The sequence below is a fragment of the Drosophila novamexicana genome, unplaced genomic scaffold, assembly GCF_003285875.2.
Source record: "Drosophila novamexicana strain 15010-1031.04,08,12 unplaced genomic scaffold, DnovRS2.1 tig00000485-arrow-pilon, whole genome shotgun sequence".
Taxonomy (NCBI): Eukaryota; Metazoa; Arthropoda; class Insecta; order Diptera; family Drosophilidae; genus Drosophila; species Drosophila novamexicana.
The window spans coordinates 5088202-5110262 of NW_020824808.1; the positions used below are offsets into that span (position 1 = coordinate 5088202).

The 22061-nt window shown below is 39.6% G+C and overlaps 1 protein-coding gene across 1 annotated transcript; it reads left to right on the forward strand.

Moving 5' to 3' along the window:
• Window positions 1-10935: 10935 nt before the first annotated feature.
• On the forward strand, window positions 10936-21231 carry LOC115761332 (diacylglycerol kinase eta). The gene is made up of 9 exons (XM_030703065.1): window positions 10936-12081; window positions 12164-12708; window positions 14304-15219; window positions 15282-15416; window positions 15482-15925; window positions 16311-17018; window positions 18843-19047; window positions 19372-20570; window positions 20636-21231. The coding sequence occupies exons 1-9, from the start codon at window positions 11281-11283 to the stop codon at window positions 20942-20944; spliced, it is 5262 nt and encodes a 1753-aa protein (XP_030558925.1). The 5' UTR covers window positions 10936-11280; the 3' UTR covers window positions 20945-21231.
• Window positions 21232-22061: the final 830 nt, after the last annotated feature.

Sequence of the window (22061 nt, forward strand, 5' to 3'; positions counted from 1 at the left end):
TGAAACACGTCTCAAATGATTTTTCATATAGATCCTTGAAAATGAATTTGAGCGCGAAACGTCATCCACCAAATCTTTGACCCCCATTTCCACCAAGGAGGAATACATTTTTGGAAAAGTGTGGAATACCCCTCATATGAATTTTAACAAAGAAATTTAGTTTGAGGCCGATCGGAAGATACACAAAAAATTTTCATACAAACGTTTCCTAGCTCTTACGGTTTGGGCTGTGCGTTGATCACCAATCAGTCAGTCAGGGCAAACAGTTTTATGTATAAAGATATCATGAAAATAATCAATAATATATTCTATCCGATATATCACACAATATAATATGTACATAATAAAGATTTTTCAAACATGTATAACAAAGCCGATCTAACCGCATGACATTTGTACAGACCACATATTCAATACTATATATGTCTACGCCCTTCATATGTCAACGGAAATGGAGAATCCAAATATTTCGTTAGCAAAAAAAATATTGAATGCAAACGACAAGCGACGTTTTTGATGGCATCAATTTGTCAGAAAAAACCAACTACTCATATAAAAATATAAAAAACTATTAAACGCATAGTGCACCACAAAAAAAGGAGTCCACAAAACCTGATCGATGGTTAAATCAATTTTCGCCATACTCTTCCATTGCGTGTGTGGAAAAACTTAAATTGCGGAAATGTGAAGCTGCGTATTTGTGGCAAATAGGTAGGAAACTTGCTTACAGCTTCAAACTGTGGCACGCACCACAAACCTCGAGGCACGCACACACACATATAGATACCTTGGAAAGGCAAATACCTGCTCCTACAAATGACGTACTCTAAGCGGCTTGTGTTGTGTGTATGTGAGAATATGTGTGTGTGGGACTGTGAGGTGCATGGTAAGTACTCGAACGCTCGGAATAATGCGACATAAGACCCCACAAAGTGTTGCTAACAGCTTGCATTTGCTGAATGCAATTGCTTTGAGTGTCCACATTTATTTGTGCATGTGTGTTGCATGTCTGGAATGCCTTTTATACTCCCTTCAAAAAAAAATAAGTATACAAATACATGAAAGTTTTTCCAAACTTCGGATATTTGCTTCTGTATCAAATGAAATGACAAAGAAACAAATATATACTTATATATACACGGTGAAACCACAATATGAACACAGCGTTTGCTGTATCTCAGGTAAATCACCAAATAAATTGATATTTCAAAATCCACAAATTAAATTAACACTTAAATTCAGTAATTGTTTGGTTTGACATTTAAGCCAACTATAGATTTGGTTATCGAAAATATGATATTTATGAAAATGCCACACAAAATAAATCCAATCAGCACAAACGCTAAGAAATTAAATAATTGAAAACGACTGACGTTGACATTTGACATATAACAACAAGGCGTGGGGGTTGGGGCATCTGAAGTCAATTAGAAAATGTTGCAGAAAGTTTGCAAACACTTTGTATTCAATCGATTCCAATTCTCGCAGTCCTCTAACCCAACCTTGAGGCTTGAGTTTTTTGGTCTGAAGATTGGCATATTTTTGTGATGTTTTGGAAAATGGTAGCTGTTGCTTCTTCCTCTTGTTTTTGTTATTTTCTTATGCTGTGTTTATTTCAAGTTTTTTGGCATGTGCTGCTGTTGCCGCTCAATTACAAGCTTAACAAATATTGCGCATTACGCATACGCCATATTGTGCGGCAGCGCAATTAACAAGCGTCGCTGTTTTTGTATAGATACTCATCCTGCTGCCAGAGTCCTAAGTAATTGATGTAGCGCCCTTAAGCGGGCACACATACACACACTCGTTCAATTTCAAATTCAAAGGCGATCAATCAACTTGATTGACTCTAACAAATTCACCTACTTCACAGCGGAACATGTATGTGTTTGTACTTGAAAATTGCGCGTTAAGAGCTGCATATAAATTATATTTTAGCCAACAGTTGTATGCTGCCCCTTTATCTTCTACTTGCCACTGACTGACAGCCATGTGCAAATAGTTCAAACCTCAATTACTCAATAATTATTATCCAGTGTAAACATAATTTCTTAATTAATAAAATACTTCGAAATTCACAGAAATTACATATGGCACGTAATCAAGATTATGTCATGGCATAATGTAACTGACAGCCCGTAATTATAATGCCCTTGAAATAAACTAAATGAGCTCAGTGAACAATAAACGAAACGCATGCAGTGGCAGCCAACAGAAAGTCAGTTTTTATACCCTGAACCCATTAAAAATGGGTACAGGGGTATATTGTATTTGTGCGAAAGCCAAATGTATGTAACAGGCAGAAGGAAGCATCTCCGACCCCATAAAGTATATATATTCTTGATCTGCATAAATAGCCGAGTCGATCTAGCCATGTCCGTCTGTCTGTCCGTCCGTCCGTCCGTCCGTATGTATGAACGCAATGATCTCAGAACCTATAAGAGCTAGAGACTTGAAATGTAGATGATGTAGATGCTCCTAGTTCCCGCGCAGATCAAGTTTGTTTCCGAGAATCAATAACTTCCTCCGTTTCCAAGCAAGCGATAAGAAGCGATATCGATATCCTGTTTTTTGGGCAATTTTGGTAAATAATAAGAGCTAGAGTCACCAAACTTGACATATAGCTTCCAAAATGGATATATATATATATATTTAATATTGGAAGAATAGGGTTCAGGGTATCCCCTAGTCGGGAGCTACCGACTAGAACCTCTTACTTGTTTTTTAATTGTTTACATTCTCATTTTATGTGTTCAAAAAATATGACTAATAACAGAGCTATGAAATAAGTATGGCATTTATATATAGTTTACTTGTTTAAGTTCTCATTCTATTTTCCAATAGCTGAGCACGATTTGGGAGCTTCCGCAATTTCTACACAATGAGAGATTTAAAGTCTTGAAAAAATGATAGCAGGGTGGGGGATAAGGGCTGACACAAGGGTTTGGAATTTAATCATGAGTTTAACTTTTCAGATTTGCTAAAAGCTTTTTGACCGTAATTAATTTATTTCAACACAAGTATGTTCAAGAAAATAAACAATTTTAATAAATAAAAAGCGAGAGACAATTTCGCATAGATAAAGACAGACAGATACGTCTCGGCTGTTGATGCTGATCTGGAATATATATACCTTATGACGTCAGAAATGGTTCCTTTTATACGTAACACATTTAGAAACAACATTATACTTAATACGCTCAGCAAGGGTATACAATTTCTTCTGAGATCATATAATATTCGTTTAAGACTACAAAAATTAGCTTTAAAAATTATTGTGCTCGACAATTTGTGTTTCATTATTTTATTTATTTTTATTTTTCCTTTTTATTTTCCACTCACTTTTGCTCGCAAACATACGTACATATATTATTCCAATTTATTATGCCATTAATTTCATTTTCGATGTGCCAAAGTTCAAGCACCTCCGAACCCCTCACACTCAAACATATATGAGTACTCACATGCTGATTTCTGAGAAAAAATGTTGAACAGAAAGCGCAGGAATTGTTAGTTCCTTAATCGTTTGGTTTGGGGTAATTGTCCTGTGGTGCTGACAGGCAAATATGAAATTTGAAACAATAATATCAAGCGGGCGCAGACTTTCCCTTTTCGTATTACTTTATGGGCTTAGCCGGGTGCCAGGTAGTACACACAGTTACACACAACACACACATACACACAACCATGTCCTTGAACTTTGAAATTTGACGGAGAGTCATAAAAAACAATGTTGTCATTCAGTCAAGAACGTGGTGGAATCTGCGGCGCAAGGACTTACATGATGTTTTTTATACGCCCACTGATTAAACTTGGTCTGGTTTTTGTTATTTGCTTGAAGTTAAGCTTTTTATATTCGTTTATTTTCCATTTAATATCTTAAGCTGGCATGCAAATTAAGCTTTGAATCTGAAAAACTTATAAATATTTATGTGTGTAATACATACGGCTCGTGGTACAATTTGGATAACATGACAGTCTCTTTAGTTGCGCCATTAAATTGGTATATATACACACATATGTATACATGTTTGTATATGTGTATGTATGTATCTGGTGTGGACGTTAACTTCATACACAGTTGGCGAAATAGCCGACGGCCATTAAAATTTCAAAAGTAATTTCAACATTGTGCTGGGCGGCTCAGCGTGATAATGAAAAAATGTGTACATATATATATATATATATATATATATATATATATATATATATATATGTATATATACTATTTATATATACAGGAAACGTGTGCTTGCACTTGTGGATACACAGAATTCTAAGAAATGCGCAGAAATGGTCTGATGCGGGCAAAAGTATACCAAAATGATTTCGTTTGCCTGAGTTATCCCGCCAACCACCTACTTGGCAGTCACCTGTTGGCCATACAGTTTGTATGAGGACAACGCGGCGTATGCGTAATGTATTTCTTGCTTCTGCTGCTGCTGCGACTTGTCTGACTCATGAATATTCGAGGCAAAATGATGCGAGGCAACCACAACCGCAGTCCTCTTGTCGCAATCCCGACGTCCTCTTGTCTTCAGCGTAATGAATTCTAGCGGCTCCGGCTGAGCTTTGTGTTTGTTTGCTTTTTTGATTGGAGTGCACTGTGAGCGAACGAACTGTGGCTTGTTCTTGTAGCCGGAAGCCTGCAATCATTTACCCGATTTGAATATCATAAAGTCTGAGTCTGAGTCGCGTAGCTAGTCAAATTTTTGTAAGTATTTAAATGCTTGTAGATTCAATAAAAAAGCTCATTGTAGATCAGATAACGCCGTTTATCTTATAACAATAACTCATGAAGGAGAATCCTATTATATTTGCTTCACCATTTATAATGCAATACATTGAAGCTTATTTAGGTACATTGTGCACATTATCTGCTTAATGCATTGTAAATTCTCATAAATATTCACGACAACTTTAGGGAGATAATAATTTATTCATGAAGTACTTGTACTTGTAATTGTTTTTTTTTTTGTTTTGTCTAATTTAAATGTTCATGAATAATTTTTAATTTTTTCAGATTCTGATTTATTACTTTTAGCAAAATAATGAAGATAATAAGCTAGTCTAAATTGTTTTAAAATTTTTACATATTTTCCCTTATATTGAAAAAAATAAAATAAATTTTAAATATTCTACAAAAAAATGTTTCAAAAATATAAATTCATGCATTAAGTGAAGCTGTATAAAATAGAGTCTAGAAAATGTACAAAGTATTTTTACGATTTTGCTGCTTGCGCTTAGTGCCATAAAAATTATGAGATTTTGACGGCCGTCGCTCCGTTTCGCCGGGCTTTAACTGCATTACAGTTACCGTCACTTCTTTACGTCACCTTTGATCCGTTGTTTGCAAACTCACAACTCTCCTTTTATGTGGCTTTCGTGTAAGAGGAAACGTGCTATTGAAAGCATGTGGTATCGAACTCAAAATGGATTTTCATGTGCAGTCCATAAAATCCGAGAGAACAAAGCAGAAAATGCAGTGCAGCCAGCTACGGAAATATAAACATACCCAAGCCACGGAAGAATCGACCTAGATTGTGAGCAGCCAGCCTCCATTTCGGGGTAATAGCCCACCTGGCTTCGCTAATTAAAACTTGCTCTTATTAAGGTACCCGGCAGCCTTGAGATTCGAGAAAGTACTAATTACAAAGCAAAACATTGATTGCTTTTTTATAAGCATTCGCAAAGTTTTGAGATTCTAAAACTTGCTATAAGTCGAATCGAATTTCATGTAAAATAGTTTGTTAATTATGGATTGCTGCCGTAGCTTCACAAAGTTGGAAATTATTTGTATTTATTTATTTATTTCAACTCATTCAAGTAAATAATAAATAAACGTAAACATATATTTTATATCCACTACTTCAAAATGGAGGGACAATCTTATACCCTTGCAGAGGGTATTATAATTTTGTCGTGAAATGTGTAACGCATAGAAGGAGACATCGCCGACCCCATAAAGTACATATATTCTTAATCAGCATCAACAGCCGAGTCGATATAGCCATGTCCGTCTGTCCGTCTGTCTGTTTCTATGCGAACTAGTCTCTCAGTTTTAAAGCTATCTTAATGAAACTTTGCAGAAGTCCCTCTTTCTGTCGCATGCAGCACATATGTGAAAACCAGCTGGATCGAACCACTATATCATATAGCTGATATCTTGACCAAACTCAGCATTTATTAGTTTTACTTCACCCCTCATATATATGCGAAATCCTATTAAGATCGGACCACTATATCATATAGCTGCCATAGGAACGATCGGTCGAAAATTAAGTTTTTGTATAAAAAAACATTTTGTTTATCAACATATCTTGGCCAAACTTGGCATTTATTAGTTTTACTAAGCTCCTCCTATACATGCAAAATCCTATTAAGATCGGGCCACTATATCATATAGCTGCCATAGGAACGATCGGTCGAAATTTAAGTTTTTGTATGAAAAAACATTTTGTTTATCAAGATAACTTGACCAAACTCAGCATTTATTAGTTTTACTAAGCTCCTCATATATGTGCAAAATCCCATTAAGATCGAACCACTATATCATATAGCTGCCATAGAAAAGATCGGTCGAAAATTAAGTTTTTGTATGAAAAGACATTTTGTTTATCAAGATATCTTGACCAAACTCGACATTTATTAGTTTTACTGAGCCACTCATATGTATGCAAAATCCTATTAAGATCGGGCCACTATATCATATAGCTGCCATAGGAACGATCGGTTGAAAATTAAGTTTTTTTATGAAAAACATTTAGTTTATCGAGATAACTTGACCAAACTCAGCGTTTATTAGTTTTACTAAGCTCCTCATATACATGCAAAATCCTATTAAGATCGGACTACTATATCATATATCTGCCATAGGAACGATCAGTGGAAAACTAGGTTTTTGATTAAAAACCTTTTTTGTTTAGCAAGATATCTTGACCTAACTCGGCATTAACTCTTTTCCCTGTGCTTCTTAGATACGGGCAAAGCACTATAATCATCATGAAAAGGTTGGGTCTGCAAGGGTATTAGATCTTCGGCGTACCGAAGATAGCCTTTCTTTCTCGTTTTTTTGTTAAATTTTTTAAATATTTTTTAAGAAAATAATATGATTTTTTTAGCACGAATTAATACTAGAATGTTAGCTTCCATAACTTTGGCAAGACCTCAACCGATTTTCGAACCTTAAAATTTCCGAACTTTAAATTCCACCGAATTGTGACTACCAAATAAGTATTAAAAGCCATTCAGTTCTGAGTGCCAGCGCAAAGTTGAAATGAAACGAAAATTATCAGGAAATGAAACGAAATGCAACTGTCGAGATACGAGAATTGCAGACAATTTCAAAGTAACCGAATCCACACTTCAGCCCAGAAAACTGTTGGCCACCACACAAAGGCAAACATTTACCGCCCATTAATTTTCAAGCTGGGCGTGGCTGCCCTGTATGTTGCCCGTTTGCAGGCAGGTGACCAGGCAAGCAGGCGGGCAGTGCATGAGTGAGTGACAAGTAAACCGCACGCGCCAGCCAAGCTTAAAAGCATATACATGTTGCAAGTGCCACAGCCAGGTGGCAGGGCAGAAGGTACATGCAACTATGAACTAATTGAATACCAAAAGGCCATGGGCAGAGCCAGAGTCAGACCGCAAAAGGTCGCAGCTGGAGAGGAGAATAAGTTGATGAAAATATATAACTGTTGATGCGTTCAAATTGCTGCATTAGTCGCTTTAACTGTAACATTTTGCAAAACACCCGGCGGCTATGCAAATCTGCTTTTCATTCCAAATGCCTGCGGCTATTTGCCAATTTCTGTCCAATTAAAATGTAATTAGCCCAGAGGTTGATTTGCGGTTGGGTCCTCAAAACAACTTAAGCTCTTAACTACCATTCTATGAATGTTAGCAAATGCCAACCCTGAACTTGAAGATTGCATATATTACTAGAGATGGGCGCGTGTCTTAATACGAAAAATGAAATTTTTATACCCTTGCAGAGGGTATTATAATTTTGTCGTGAAATGTGTAACACATAGAAGGAGACATCTCCGACCCCATAGAGTATATATATACTTGATCAGCATCAACAGCCGAGTCGATATAGCCATGTCCGTCTGTCTGTTTCTATGCGAACTGGTCCCTCAGTTTAAAAGCTATCTTAATGAAACTTTGCAGAAGTCCCTATTTCTGTTGCACGCAGCACATATGTCAAAACCAGCTGGATCGGACCACTATGTCATATAGCTGCCATAGGAAAGATCGGTCGAAATTTAAGTTTTTGTATGAAAAAACATTTTGTCTATCAAGATATCTTGACCAAACTCCTATTAAGATCGGACCATAATATCATATAGCTGCCATAGAAACGATCGGTCGAAAATTAAGTTTTTATATGAAAAAACATTTTGTTCAAGATATCAAGATATCTTGACTAAACTCGGCATTTATTAGTTTTACTAAGCTCCTCATATACATGCAAAATATCTGCAATAGGAACGATCAGTCGAAAACTGTTTTTGATTAAAAACCTTTTTTATTTATCAGGATATCATGACCAAAGTCGGCATTAACTATTTTCCCTGTGCTTCTTAGATACGGGCAAAGCACTATAAGCATCGTGAAAAGGTTGGGTCTGCAAGGGTATTAGATCTTCGGCGTGCCGAAGATAGCCTTTCTTTCTCGTTAATTATGGCATCGGTAGATTTTCCTCGAAACAGTTCTATGGCGTGATAGCTTACTGTTGAGCCGTGATAGTAGTGTTATCGGTCAAGTCGTGACTCTTACAGTAATTACTTACTGTTCAGAAGACCCAAGTAGTGTTACCTTACTGTTAAGTCGTGCTAAGTCGTGTTTACTAAATGTTAGGTCGTGTCTGCTCGTGATAACTTGTTGTTAGGTTGTGATATGAGAATGCAGTTCGTGACTTTTGCCGTAATTACCAACTGTTAAGACGTGCTTAGTCATTTTCAGTCTCATTAAGTGAGGATTAACTCTATCAGTGGGTAAATCCTATTAAATCTGTAAATCCTATTAAGTTACTGCTCTGAAAACATGTCAAGTCGTGAGCACTTATAATTAAGTCGGCTCGTGATATCTAATTCTTAGGTTATATTAATCCGACATAAATTACAATAGGAAATAACTACAAATGAATCACATCCAGTTAAGTACCCTTCAAAACATTTTATAATGTTCGACGCGTGACAGATTTTAAATAAAATGTTTCTTTCATCCCAAAAAAAAATAATAATAAGGCGTGTAAATTCGTGTTTGCTTATTGCAAAGTCGTGCTACGTGGTGTTTCGTGTCAGCTCGTAAATAACTTGTTGTTACGTTATAATATGATATGTCAAGTCGTGACTCTCACCATAATTACATGCTGTTAAGACGTTCCAAGTCGTGCAAGAGCACGTTAACTAAAAGTTTCGTCGTGTCAGCTCCTGATTACTTGTTGTTAGGTTGTAATATGATTTGTTGAGTAGTATTGTGATAACTTGTTCTTAAGTCGTACCAGATATGAAACCGTGTCATCTCTGATTGTCAAGTTTACATTGACCACCAACTGAGTAGCTTGCAGCAGTGTGCTTCGAGCTCAATGAGCTTATGAGTTAAATTGTAATGCTTGAATTCACATGCAGACAGGCTTCGGCCCAAACCATGTACATTTTGTTGCTAACTTTTGTCATCACAGTGGCCTCAGGACATTGGGCTAGCATCGGATTATTTCAGTTTTGCTTTTAGCTCAAAAGAGAGGCGGACTCTGTTCGGCCCGTACAAGTAGATTATAATGTTGATGTGGCCTTAACCTCTGGTTCCTGTCCGGTTATCCTTGGCATCTGGTGCTGCGTTCAGTCATTGTGTCAGCTCTAACATTGGCATGCATGGCATGTCAACTGCCGTTAAATGGGTCAGCTGTACTCACATATTGAACTACAGGTTTTTTATGTCGTGGTACATACATGTTATAAATGCGTGACTTTTATTGTTATGCAAGAATATGTCAATTTATTTGCAAGCCTTCGACAGCCGAAACTCATATTACATTTGTTAATTTCTATAAAGGGATTTATATTCAATTTCTTATTCATTTTCCAAACAGATTTCTAAGCCTTGTTCTTCGCATTGTTAATAAGGAAATAGAAAAATAGGGATACATTATTTGCAGGCAAACAGGACATTTTCCGCAGGAACGCATAACTCAAGGCTTACCCAAGGTCCGCGGCTAAACGCAATGTTAACCCACAAATTTAATAAAAAAGAAAACAAAAAAAAAAAGGAAAATTAATAATCATAAAAATAGAAGAGAAAACTTTCTGACATCAATTACCCGAATGAACTTGACCACAAAGTTCACAACAAATATTGCGGCCCGACTGGAATGTTGGCTGAAGGACATGTATGCCATAAATTAGGCAATATGACAAGCAAATCATAATCAGGCAGCCGACGTGCTTTAGTTAGAATTAACATTACCTTTATAAGAGCGGGTCGTACATTAATTATGACTGTACTGCGCAGCTGGGCCGTTCGGGTCATACCCAAGTATTGAAATGCGCCCTTCAACCCGCACCCCAACAGAGCACTTTGTTCTCGTTAGGGGCTTGGCGCATTGTTTTGCACATTCCATTTTAGAGGTGTGGCGGGCGAGCCTGTCTGCATATTAACATAAATATGAAAGTTATTTGCATGTTAATGAGGCCATAAAAACTTATAGACCCATCTTTGATTACACAACTAATAAGCACGTTGTCCCTGCATTTTGCACAAGGTCGGGCGGTGGTACTTATTGTAAGCATATGAGTGCACTTTCCACACTAATATTTGCAATCATTTCTCTAGAATTCATTTTTATGGAGAACATTTGAATTTGCAAGCCAAGCCAGAAACAACCAACAACTGTGCACATTTGTTTAGTTTATATTGCAAGGTAGTTTTGAATAGAACTAGTTCGTCAAAGGAATTCAAATTTATGTTAGTCAGAACCAAAACCTGACTGCATGTGGAAAATAAAGTTTACGAACGGAACCTTCAGGCAAGGAGTCGATTGGACTTACAGCTTTACATGGTTAACATTTCAAGTTTGATTAACGTGTACAATAGTTAATCTTAAGAAAAGATAGTCCAATTAATAAATCACTTTAGATAATCACAACTCTTTTGTATGCCCAGTTCTTATGTACTAACGAAATTTTTTTTTTTTTAATATTTTTTTGTATCAATCTTCTCTTTCAGATAATAACACCCACTCACTCTCTGGTGCTGTGCGCCGACTCCAGGCGCGACATGGAGGATTGGCTGGGCTCCCTAAAGACGGCAACTGCGCCGCAACGTCCGCGCGGCGATAGCTTTCTGATTGATCAACATGATATACTCTCCAATCACCATCACTGGTATGCGACCTCACATGCGCGACCCACCTACTGCAATGTGTGCCGGGATGCGCTCTCCGGTGTCACCTCGCACGGACTCAGCTGCGAGGTGTGCAAATGCAAGGTGCACAAACGCTGTGCGGCGAAAGCGATAGCCAACTGCAAGTGGACAACTTTGGCCACGGTCGGCAAGGATATCATTGAGCAGCCAGATGGCAGCATCATAATGCCGCATCAATGGATGGAGGGCAATCTGCCCGTGTCGGCGATGTGTGCGGTGTGCAAAAAGACATGCGGTTCGGTGTTGCGTCTGCAGGATTGGCGTTGTCTCTGGTGCAGGGATACGGTACATGTCGCATGCCGGCCACAAATGGCCGTTGCCTGTCCTATTGGACCCGCCAAGTTGTCCGTGGTGCCGCCGACCAGCGTTCATTCGATTAGCACCGACGACGCCTGGGATGTGGTCAGTCCGAAGGGCAACTTTTCGCCTCTGCTCGTCTTTGTCAACTCCAAGTCCGGCGATAATCAGGGCGTCAAGTTTCTGCGACGATTTAAGCAGCTGCTAAATCCAGCGCAGGTCTTTGACCTCATCTCAACGGGTCCGAGTTTGGGTCTGCGGCTCTTTCGGCACTTTGAAATGTTTCGCATACTTGTCTGCTCCGGCGATGGCTCCGTCGGCTGGGTGCTCAGCGAGATAGATCGATTTAATATGCACGTAAGTGATATCCACCTAATCTATGGTTATTTTTCATGCTCATGAATATTTCCCTTGAAAAACTGGCGACATTATGGAACAGAAACAATGCCAAGTGGCTGTCATGCCCCTGGGCACCGGCAACGATCTGGCCCGGGTCTTGGGCTGGGGCTCCAGCTGCGATGATGACACACACTTGCCGCAAATACTGGAACGCTATGAATCGGCCAGCACTAAAATGCTGGATCGCTGGAGCATTATGGTCTTTGAAAAAGCCATCAGTGTGCCCAAAGTACCGAAAATGTCCATTACCACGGAACAGGAGGCGCTGCTCACGAGCATGGTAACATCGGCCAATCATCATCTGCGCTTCATAGTCGATACGAACGATACACAAACGTTAATCTCCTCGACGCGCTCCTTGTGCGATACCGTTGACGAGCTGGTGTCACGCATCTGTGCGCATCACAAGGACGACGAGCAGTTGACCATCAAATGTGACATCCTAAGGCAGAAGCTGGCCATGCTACTGGACGCTTTGCAGGAGGAGGAGATGGGAGCGCACAGTGGCGACGATTTGGTAGCCACAATACGCAGCCTAATATCGCGGGGTGTGTCCTCAACGATGTCAGCGCGACCATCCTTCCTGTAAGTAAAGGAAATAATTATATTTAAAAAAATGAAATCTGAAATGTTTAAATCTTGTAGTTCTAAAGAACTGAAATTGAAATCGTATTGAGTTTGAGTGCGAAAATCAAATTTTATGGAGTACAAATGGAGATATTTAATTTGTAATCAGTTTTCCCCTTTTAAATATGCTGACTTTATTTGAAATACTTATCGAAGCGTACCAAAAAATACCCGTTGATGCTTTCCAGCTAAAAGCATAGGACATTTGCCATTATTTCGGATTTTTCGAATTCATTAATTTCGAAGACAAAAGTTACTTTGTTTTTCCTCAGAAAAGTAAGTTTTATTACCCTTGCAGAAAGTATTATAATTTTGTCATGAAATGTGTAACGCATAGAAGGATACATCTCCGATCAGTATCAAGAGCCGAGTCGATATAGCCATGTCCGTCTGTCTCACAGTTTTAAATCTATTTTAATGCAACTTTGCAAAAGTGCCTCTTTCTGTTACACGCAGTACATATGTTGGAACCTGCTGGATCAGACCACTATATCATGTAACTGCAATAGGACCGATCGGTCGAAAAGAAGGTTTTTGTATGAAACTTTTTTTTTTTTCAAGATGTCGTGACCGAACTCAGCATTTTTTAGTGTTACTATGCTCCTCATATATGTAACGATCTGTCCAAAATTAAGTTGTTGTATGGAAACTTTTTGGTCTTTCAATATATTTTTATTAAACACGGCATTTAGAGATTTCACTATGCTCCCTTCGTTTTTGAAAAATCTTATTTACATCCGACTACCATATCATATAGCTGCCATGGAAACGATCGATCGAAAAGTAGGTTCTTGTATAAAAACTTTTTCGGCATTAACTATTTTACCTGTACTTCTTAGATACGGGCAAAGCACTATGACCATTATGAAAAGGTTGAGTCTGCAAGAGTATTAAATCTTCGGCGTGCCGAAGACAGTCTTTCTTTCTCGTTTCTATATCGCAACACTTATTTCTGAGAAATATTTGCAATTAATTTATGATTATTTTGTTCTTTATTTTTTCTTAATCAAAACTGTGGTACCATTTTTTAAAATTTGAAATTGAAAAAAATTTTTTCTTAAAAGTTGCGTGTACAAAATTTCCAATGTTTTTTTTTTTTGGACTCATTAATAAATACATCAAAAGTATTCCGAATGATTATATATAAATTCAAAGATATAAAATCTATTAAATAATAACCTCCCCATCCCATCTCTTACCAGTAAGTCGAACATCTCTATTAAACAAGTTAGAGCTATCTTTGTGTTGCAGGAACAATTCAAAGAGCTATTGAATTTTACTGCCCACAAGTATGCAGTAAAATTTATGAATTGTGAATCATAGCATCAGCGTACAAGTATGTAATAAAATGCTGCGCAATAAAACTTTACGCTGAGCTGCAAAGTATTCATGATAATTGCTTCGTCCTGCCTGAAACCAAATCAATTTAAAATTTTTCTGACCTACATCAATTTAAAAAAAGAACCGACTCATCCTCATTTTTTCGGAATAAGTACAATTTTAGGAGTATAAAATCTATTAAATACCAATTTGCACATCCATTCTGTTTGTAGCAGTCCGAACATCTCTATTGAAAAAACCGAAAAGGATCATATAAATACAAACGAGCGTCACAATAGTCGTTCACTGCGCTCCAGCGAAAAGGAGGCGCTGCAGAGCCGGGCCAATAGTGTAAAGCGGGCCATTTACAATGTGGTGGAGCACTCGGAGCCGGGTCGGCCGAAGCGCTATCAGCGCAAGCTCTCGATAACACCATTTGAGGCGCTCAAAATACCCATAAATAATTCTGGAGAGTCGACGCCCTGCAGCTCACCGCTGCCAATAATACCACCTATTAATATAATATCGCCCACAATGGAAACATCGCGTCTGACCTGCATATCACCGCTGCCAGACACGCGACGCGATTCGGTGGATGAGACTTTCTTTAACAGCATTAATTTGCCAGCGCCTCGTCAATTTGCGGACAGCCGTCGCAGCTCAGGCGTGCCGGAAGTCATACAGGAGCTGGAGGAGGGCGCTAATGGAGAGAAAGTCTATCACATTAGCCGCCTGTCTCTAAGCGGTGGCGCCAACATTGACGATGCTGGCAATCGCCTATCGCCGGGCAGCGAGACCAGCGACAATACGCCCACCGAGCGCAAGGTGGACTTTCTGCGTGTGCCCATCATCACGAGCGAACCGATTGTGGATCCACTCTCCGACTATCGTCCCATTGAGGTATTTGAGCGCACCTACTACATGACGCGCGAACTGGACAAGGATAAGGAGCGCATTGCAAGCATTCAAAAGGATTGCGAGAAGGAGGATGTCGACACCAACGAGAAATGCGAGCCACTGCAGCCGCAACCCGCTCTGGTACACACTTGTAACCTGCAGGTACCCGGCGTTGTCGTAACCCCTCACTCCCAAAATGTTTACACTAGCGCAAGCCTAACAATCATTGATACCGATGCCCAAGCGAACACTGTATGGCATTGACTATCCATCAAATGAACGAATCTAACTTAGGTCTTCTTTTGCTCCCACAGGAACAGTCTTCCTCGGAGGATCTGGGCGGCGAGGCAAGCGATGTGCTGTCCGCCATTAGCAATGAGGAATGCAGCGTGGCCTCTGAAATATTCGACAAGCCCGAGCCGGGTCATAGCCTAGGCGATATACTACAGGTAAATGGATATGTGGATTATGTCGCGGAATGCAACCAGAATTTATTTTATTTTTACCTACTTAGAACCTGGATGCCAGCAACTTTACCCACATTGATTCGCCGGAAACGAGCGACGAGACGGAGGCCATGCACGGCGAGAGTCTGATGGATGACATTAGCTCTGTGCTCGGCCATGATATAACCAATGCGCTGCAGGATAACACAATCACGGATGATACCACCACCCTCTGCTCTGAGCATGCCGGGCCAAGTAAGCCACCGCGAAAGAAATCCATGAGCGCGTTAACCCAAAGCAAGACGCATCCGCGTCGTCGCAACTCCTCGCCCCCACGTAGGGCGCAACTGGCCCGCATGGACAGCGATGATAATCCCCAGCAGTTTGGTTTTGAGAATATCGTGTTTGAGATCGATAACCGCTGCGATGATCAAAAAATACGAGAACCGCCGCGCTACTGCAGCCTGGCGCAGTTCGTGGAAGGTAACGATATAGCGCGTCAGAGCTTTAAGGTATGTGTAAAATGCCGCCCCGGCGCAAAGTAGGTAAATTATTTGTATACATATATATTTATATATAGAGCTATAGCTATGTTACGTTAATCGGAAGTGCTCAGACATGGCCACTTATGGTAAAAATCTTTGTTGCTCTCCGTTTGCTTCTTTCTTCAAACTTTTCTTTTTGTGTATTTTTAATAAACCGAATACGTTAACTTGCTTGCCTACATCCAAAACTAACAAACCAAATACCAAACCGAAACAAACAAATATCGAATATATATTTCAAAAAAATAAATCAATCCTGCTCCTGTCGACTCTCTAAATAAAGCGCCACAAAAAGCGCATCTCACTCAAGAACTTCAAAGCAACTACAACAACAACAATCGTATCTCAACAGCAGCTAATGCTTGATTGCAATAGCAACAGCGACAACAACAACGACAACGACCAGGGCAACACTAACGAAGAGGCGGGCACGCCCACAAATACAGCCCTTACAATTGGCTATCCAAATCTTACAACGACAACAATGACTACGACTAGCGATGAACTGGATGAACTGTCAACAGAAACAGCCATAAAAATCGAAATAAACGATGCTGAGTGCAGCACAATGTGCACCACAATAAGCACAACAACAGCAACAACCACAAGCACAACGAAACCACTTGAATCGGCATTGGTCACATCGACATCGCCCACGAAGAGATCGGGTCATGGACAAGATGTAAAGCGCATTACTTTTGATGAGTCGTGTAAGAAAGAATCCTTTGATGATGTAAATCCCAACTATCCACAGATAAGTGTTGTTGTAAGGCCGCCAACACCGTTGCGTGGCGATTCCATAAAACCAGCAAAATCATCGTCGTCGTCCATATTGGCGGCATCGTCGTGTCTGCTCGGTGTGCGCACATTGAACAGCTCGGAGATACGACGACACTCAAGTCATGCGCCTAGCCTAGCTGTGCGCGAATATGACAAGGATAAAGATCGCCGACATTCCGGCTTCAATCCGAATTACCTAACATTGGATCCGGAACATACGCGCTTCCTCAGCAGTTCACCCGCGGCTAGTCGTAGAATTAGCTGTGGCAGCCTCTTCAAGGTAAGTCCCGCCCAGAAAAACATACAGTTCCCCCATTATATATATATATGATTTACGTTGGCACTAATGCATCAGAAAATGAGCAAAGATCCAAAAAATTAAATGAACAAATGTATAATGTGTCAGCCGAGCAATGCAGAATGCAGCAATTCAATAAAAAAAATTAGTCGTAAACACACAAATGCGATTTTAGTTAAATGTTTTTTTAATATGGAATACCCTCGATAAGCTGCAAATTTGCGTATAGGCTTACACGAATTTTATTTAATTCTCATCAAAGCATTTTGTGCGATTCACAGGGCGAATACGAATACAAATTTTTGTTTAAACTCATTGGTAAACTAATAAATATTACAAAATATGCTTGCATAATGCATAATGTCTACACAGTGAAAAAATATGACGACAGTTCCTTAGTGACTACCCCGAAATCAGAGTAAACATGAGAAATATGAAATCAAAAAATTTATTTTTTTTGCATCTTAATTATCAAAAGAGATAAATATATACTCAAATTAAACGCTAGGCAGCTTTACCGTGTTGCTTAAGGTATAAATACTCCAATCAATTTTCTAACACCATGGGAATCGAACAATATATACTATATACAATATAAAGCATTTTTATTTTAATTTGCCATATTATTTATAATTTAGCTACTTGCGTTTGAGTTCTAAGAACATGACTTAAATTTAAAAAAAAAAAAAACACAGCAATATTAACCGAAATACAACAATAACTACCATACATATATAATTTTACATATATATATGTATGAATATCAACTTATTTTTAACAATACAATATATGTTTTACAAAGCACAAATCAATTGGTACGTATTTCGAAATTATGTCAACTGCTTGTATGAATTTCTTTTATAATTTCACAACACTGAAAAACTTTAAGTATACATTCAACTCACTCTGTAATTCATGTAATAATCACATGGATATAAAGATTTTTTTTTTAAATTGGCACTACTAAATTTACTACTAAATAAATTTTCTTAGAAGAAACCCCTAAAATATAACACTAAACGCAATTATGGACTGTTCAATGTGCGTTTCTTTGTGGTCGCCGAACCAGACATACGCCTGGCAACTCTGGCGCTAATTAGGCCGCTGATACCGCTGGTAAGCCCGTAACCAGAGGTCGGGTCCATCCTTTCTACTACGTTCCTGCGTTTGTTCCATACGCTCGTTCATTCGTTCGATGTGTATCCATAAATTCCCAGCAAATGAATAAATATATATGCAATATATACTAGTAATATCCTCTGTAAAATGCCAATTGAAGTTTTCTGCTTCAGTTTCCGTTTGTGGTTACCAGCACTCGCGACAGTTCCATTTATGATTTATTGATTTACACACGTGTTGTCGTCTTGAACAGTAGTGTTGCATAATACCAAATATTATAAAATATCGTTAACCAATACTAAATAATTCTCGTAACAACCGCTAATAAACACGCATACGTATAGCCTCTGCTTTCAATTAATTTATGGTTTTTAATTTCAAGTAGTGCGCTGTCTCTCTCACTCATTCTCTCAGTCTCTCTCTCCCTCTCTCTTTCTCTCCCTCTCTCTCTCTCTCACTCTTATGCTCTTCACTTATAAGCCCTGCGTCCCTTATTACACAACACTGACACACGCACACACCCTCACACTCCAAAATCGAACTCTCTCTGTCACAAACACACATGCACTCGCTCAGCCACACCCACATGTTTCTTTGTATCGTAGTTAGTGCTGACTTTCCAGTTGCTCTTTGACACGAACGACTCATTGATCCTAGCTCCATCTAATCTTTGCCTCTTTCTTGCAGCCGAACGAAGCTTTGCCCAATCTACAGACCCTTAAGGGCTCCAAGTCGAGCCTTTTTATGGGCTCTTCACTATTCGGGCTTGAACACTTTAGCAGCGGCGATAAGGATGATAAAACGGGCAGGGATAAAGAGAAGACACCCACAGAGGAGGCGTATCGCAAGCTGCCCATTATAAATCCTCTAGTGCGCTTGCCCAATTGGCCTAGTAAGTAGAAAGACCAAACTCCTTTTTGTACTGTATAAATGCTATTGGGGATAATTGGATTTTTGGAACTCATGAGATATAGTACCTACGGAGCAGATTAGTAGAGTTCGATTTGTGGGTATTATGAGTTTCCAATATAATGTATCGATAGAAATAATTACAAATGTTGATCTCGAGTTGCCTGGCTATCCAAGCAGTTAATTCTTTTATAGGATTTTTCCCTACTTCCAATTCCTACTTAGGATTTTTCCAACTTTCTTAAGATCTATTCCATGAGCCCCACGCACTCATAACCTTACTTACATAGCACCCTTAACTTTTCAGCTCTAGCCAATGGCACTGGCTTCATATCCAAATGTCTGCTCGCCAATGCGGATACCCTATGTGCTGCTGTTAGCCCCTTGATGGATCCCGATGAAACTCTGCTCGCTGGCTATCATGAGAAGTGTGTGATGAACAATTACTTTGGCATTGGCATCGATGCCAAAATCTCACTTGATTTCCACAACAAGCGCGAGGAGCATCCGGAAAAGTGCCGCTCCCGAGCACGCAACTATATGTGGTATGGAGTTCTGGGCTCCAAGCAGCTGCTGCAGAAGACCTGCAAGAATCTGGAACAACGCGTGCAGCTGGAGTGCGATGGCCAGCGCATACCGTTGCCAGAGCTCCAGGGCATTGTCATCTTGAATATACCCAGCTTTATGGGCGGCACCAATTTCTGGGGCAACAGCACCAAGAAGGAGGAAATATTTCTGCAGCCCAGTTTCGATGATCGTGTGCTGGAGGTGGTCGCCGTCTTTGGCTCGGTGCAAATGGCCGCCTCGCGTTTGATTAATCTGCAGCATCATCGCATTGCCCAGTGCCAGAGCGTGCAAATCAATATACTGGGTGATGAGGAGATACCCATACAGGTAGATGGGGAGGCCTGGCTGCAGCCGCCGGGCATGATACGCATTCTGCACAAGAATCGCGTGCAGATGCTGTGCCGCAATCGCAGCTTGGAGGTGTCGCTAAAGACCTGGCAGGAGAAGCAGCGACAGCATAGCATTTCCATACAGCGTGAGACATCCTCGACTGCTTCCGAGCATGCCGTATCCACGGATGAGGTCATATCAGAGCGCGAATGCTATGTGCTGTTGAATTTCATAGAGGCAGTCAGTTCGCTGGTTAAGTGGGTCAAATTCTTGATCATCTCGCACCCGGCGCTGCAGCATGATCTCTATGAGGTGGCCTGTCGTGCCAGCGAGGCTTTGGAGTCCATACACCCGCAGGGCAAGCTGCTGGAGGGGCCTTCACTACGCACCAAGCTAGTGGAGGTCATCGATTCGTCGCGTCAACTTTACGATGATGCGTGCGTGCTGCTGCGCGATCGTGGGCATAGTCTTATCCTACGCGAGGATCTGGAGACCAAACTGAGCGCAGCACTGGCCAACATGGAAATGGAGCTAAAGAAGTGCTCCGTACAAAAATGCATTGATGGCAAACTGCGCGCCTACTTCAATGTGCTGGCGCCCAATGAGGAGGTAAGAACCAAACTACATCTTTAATGAACACTATTTAAGTAAACACTTCATTTCTTAAACTACAGTCCGATGGACGCCGCAAATCCCGCCCATTTTGGGTACGTCTGCGCTCCGGCTCCACCGCTGGCCAGCACCAGTTTAAGCCTCCACTCACAAATACACGGGAGGCAGTCAGCAATTGGAGCGTCAACGAGGTGGTCACCTGGCTGGAAACAATGCAGTTATCAGAATATGTTGATAGCTTTCTTAAGAACGACATACGCGGCAAGGAGCTGCTCACTTTGGGCAGACGTGATCTTAAAGATTTGGGTGTGGTTAAAGTGGGTCATGTAAAACGCATACTCCAAGCCATCAAGGATCTGAGCGAGAACTAGGCAAAGTACAAAATGGAATTCAGTCTAAGCCAGCAGCAAACGCAAATGGAATACAGAAATTAAAGAGAAATTTGTTGTGCTTGGACTAGTTAATGTTGGGGCGAGGCTGTTTAGTACGTTTAGTAGGTAAGCGAGATAATTTTATATGAGATAAATGCAGACAACAATCACTATTTATAGACTAGCTTAGCTAAAAGATATAACCCCTGTTTTTCTGTATTTGGGGGCTGCAAGACGACGCTTAGCCGTAGAGCGGGACTAATGAAAAAAAAATGTATCTGTATTTAATTCAAAAGCAGGAAAACAAAAAAAAACTAATTACCTTGAAGAAAATCGTTACATTCATATATATAAGTATATATGTATACAAATATGCATAAAAAACTAAATTATTTTTCCATCAGAATATATACACACATACATAAATATAACTATGTTTTGAGAAGACTTATCATTTTCAGTTCTAGTCACGTAAGCGAACTGAATTTCATGTTGGAATATGTACCTATACATATATACTCAAAATATATATGTATGACAAAATGCAAAAATTATTTAATTGGCAGTTAAACGAATTTAAATGTAGAGGCACATGCTAAATTTATATAACAAAATGCATTTAGCTTTAAGTACAGTTTGAAATTCAATTTACGCTTAGCAAAGCACTTATCTCCCCCGTCCCCGTACCACCACACACACCCCCTCCTCCCTCGTCCTCTCCCCACCCCGCCCCCAAACCCCATCCACTTAACTAAGGCCCCACTAAAACAACTTAACACAAAAATAACTTAAAGATTATTCTAAATTTATAAGCAATTTTCAAATTTACAATTGTGGCAATGAGAAAAACAAAACCACGCAACCTTTACATATGCTTAGTTATAGTTAAAAAATAAACTTAATTTTAATGTTTACGTAGCTCACTCTAATATATCCATGCAAATATTATAAGTAACAAAGAAAAGTCTGTTAAATGTGTCATTTTTTGTGTATAATCAAAAAACAAAACTCCTAATGCGTTTATTTAAATTACTTTAAATTTAAGTTTAAAGTTAAGCAAGAGGGTTCGTCTTGGTGCGGGGCGCCAGCACCCTATTTATTTGAATACAAAAATTTA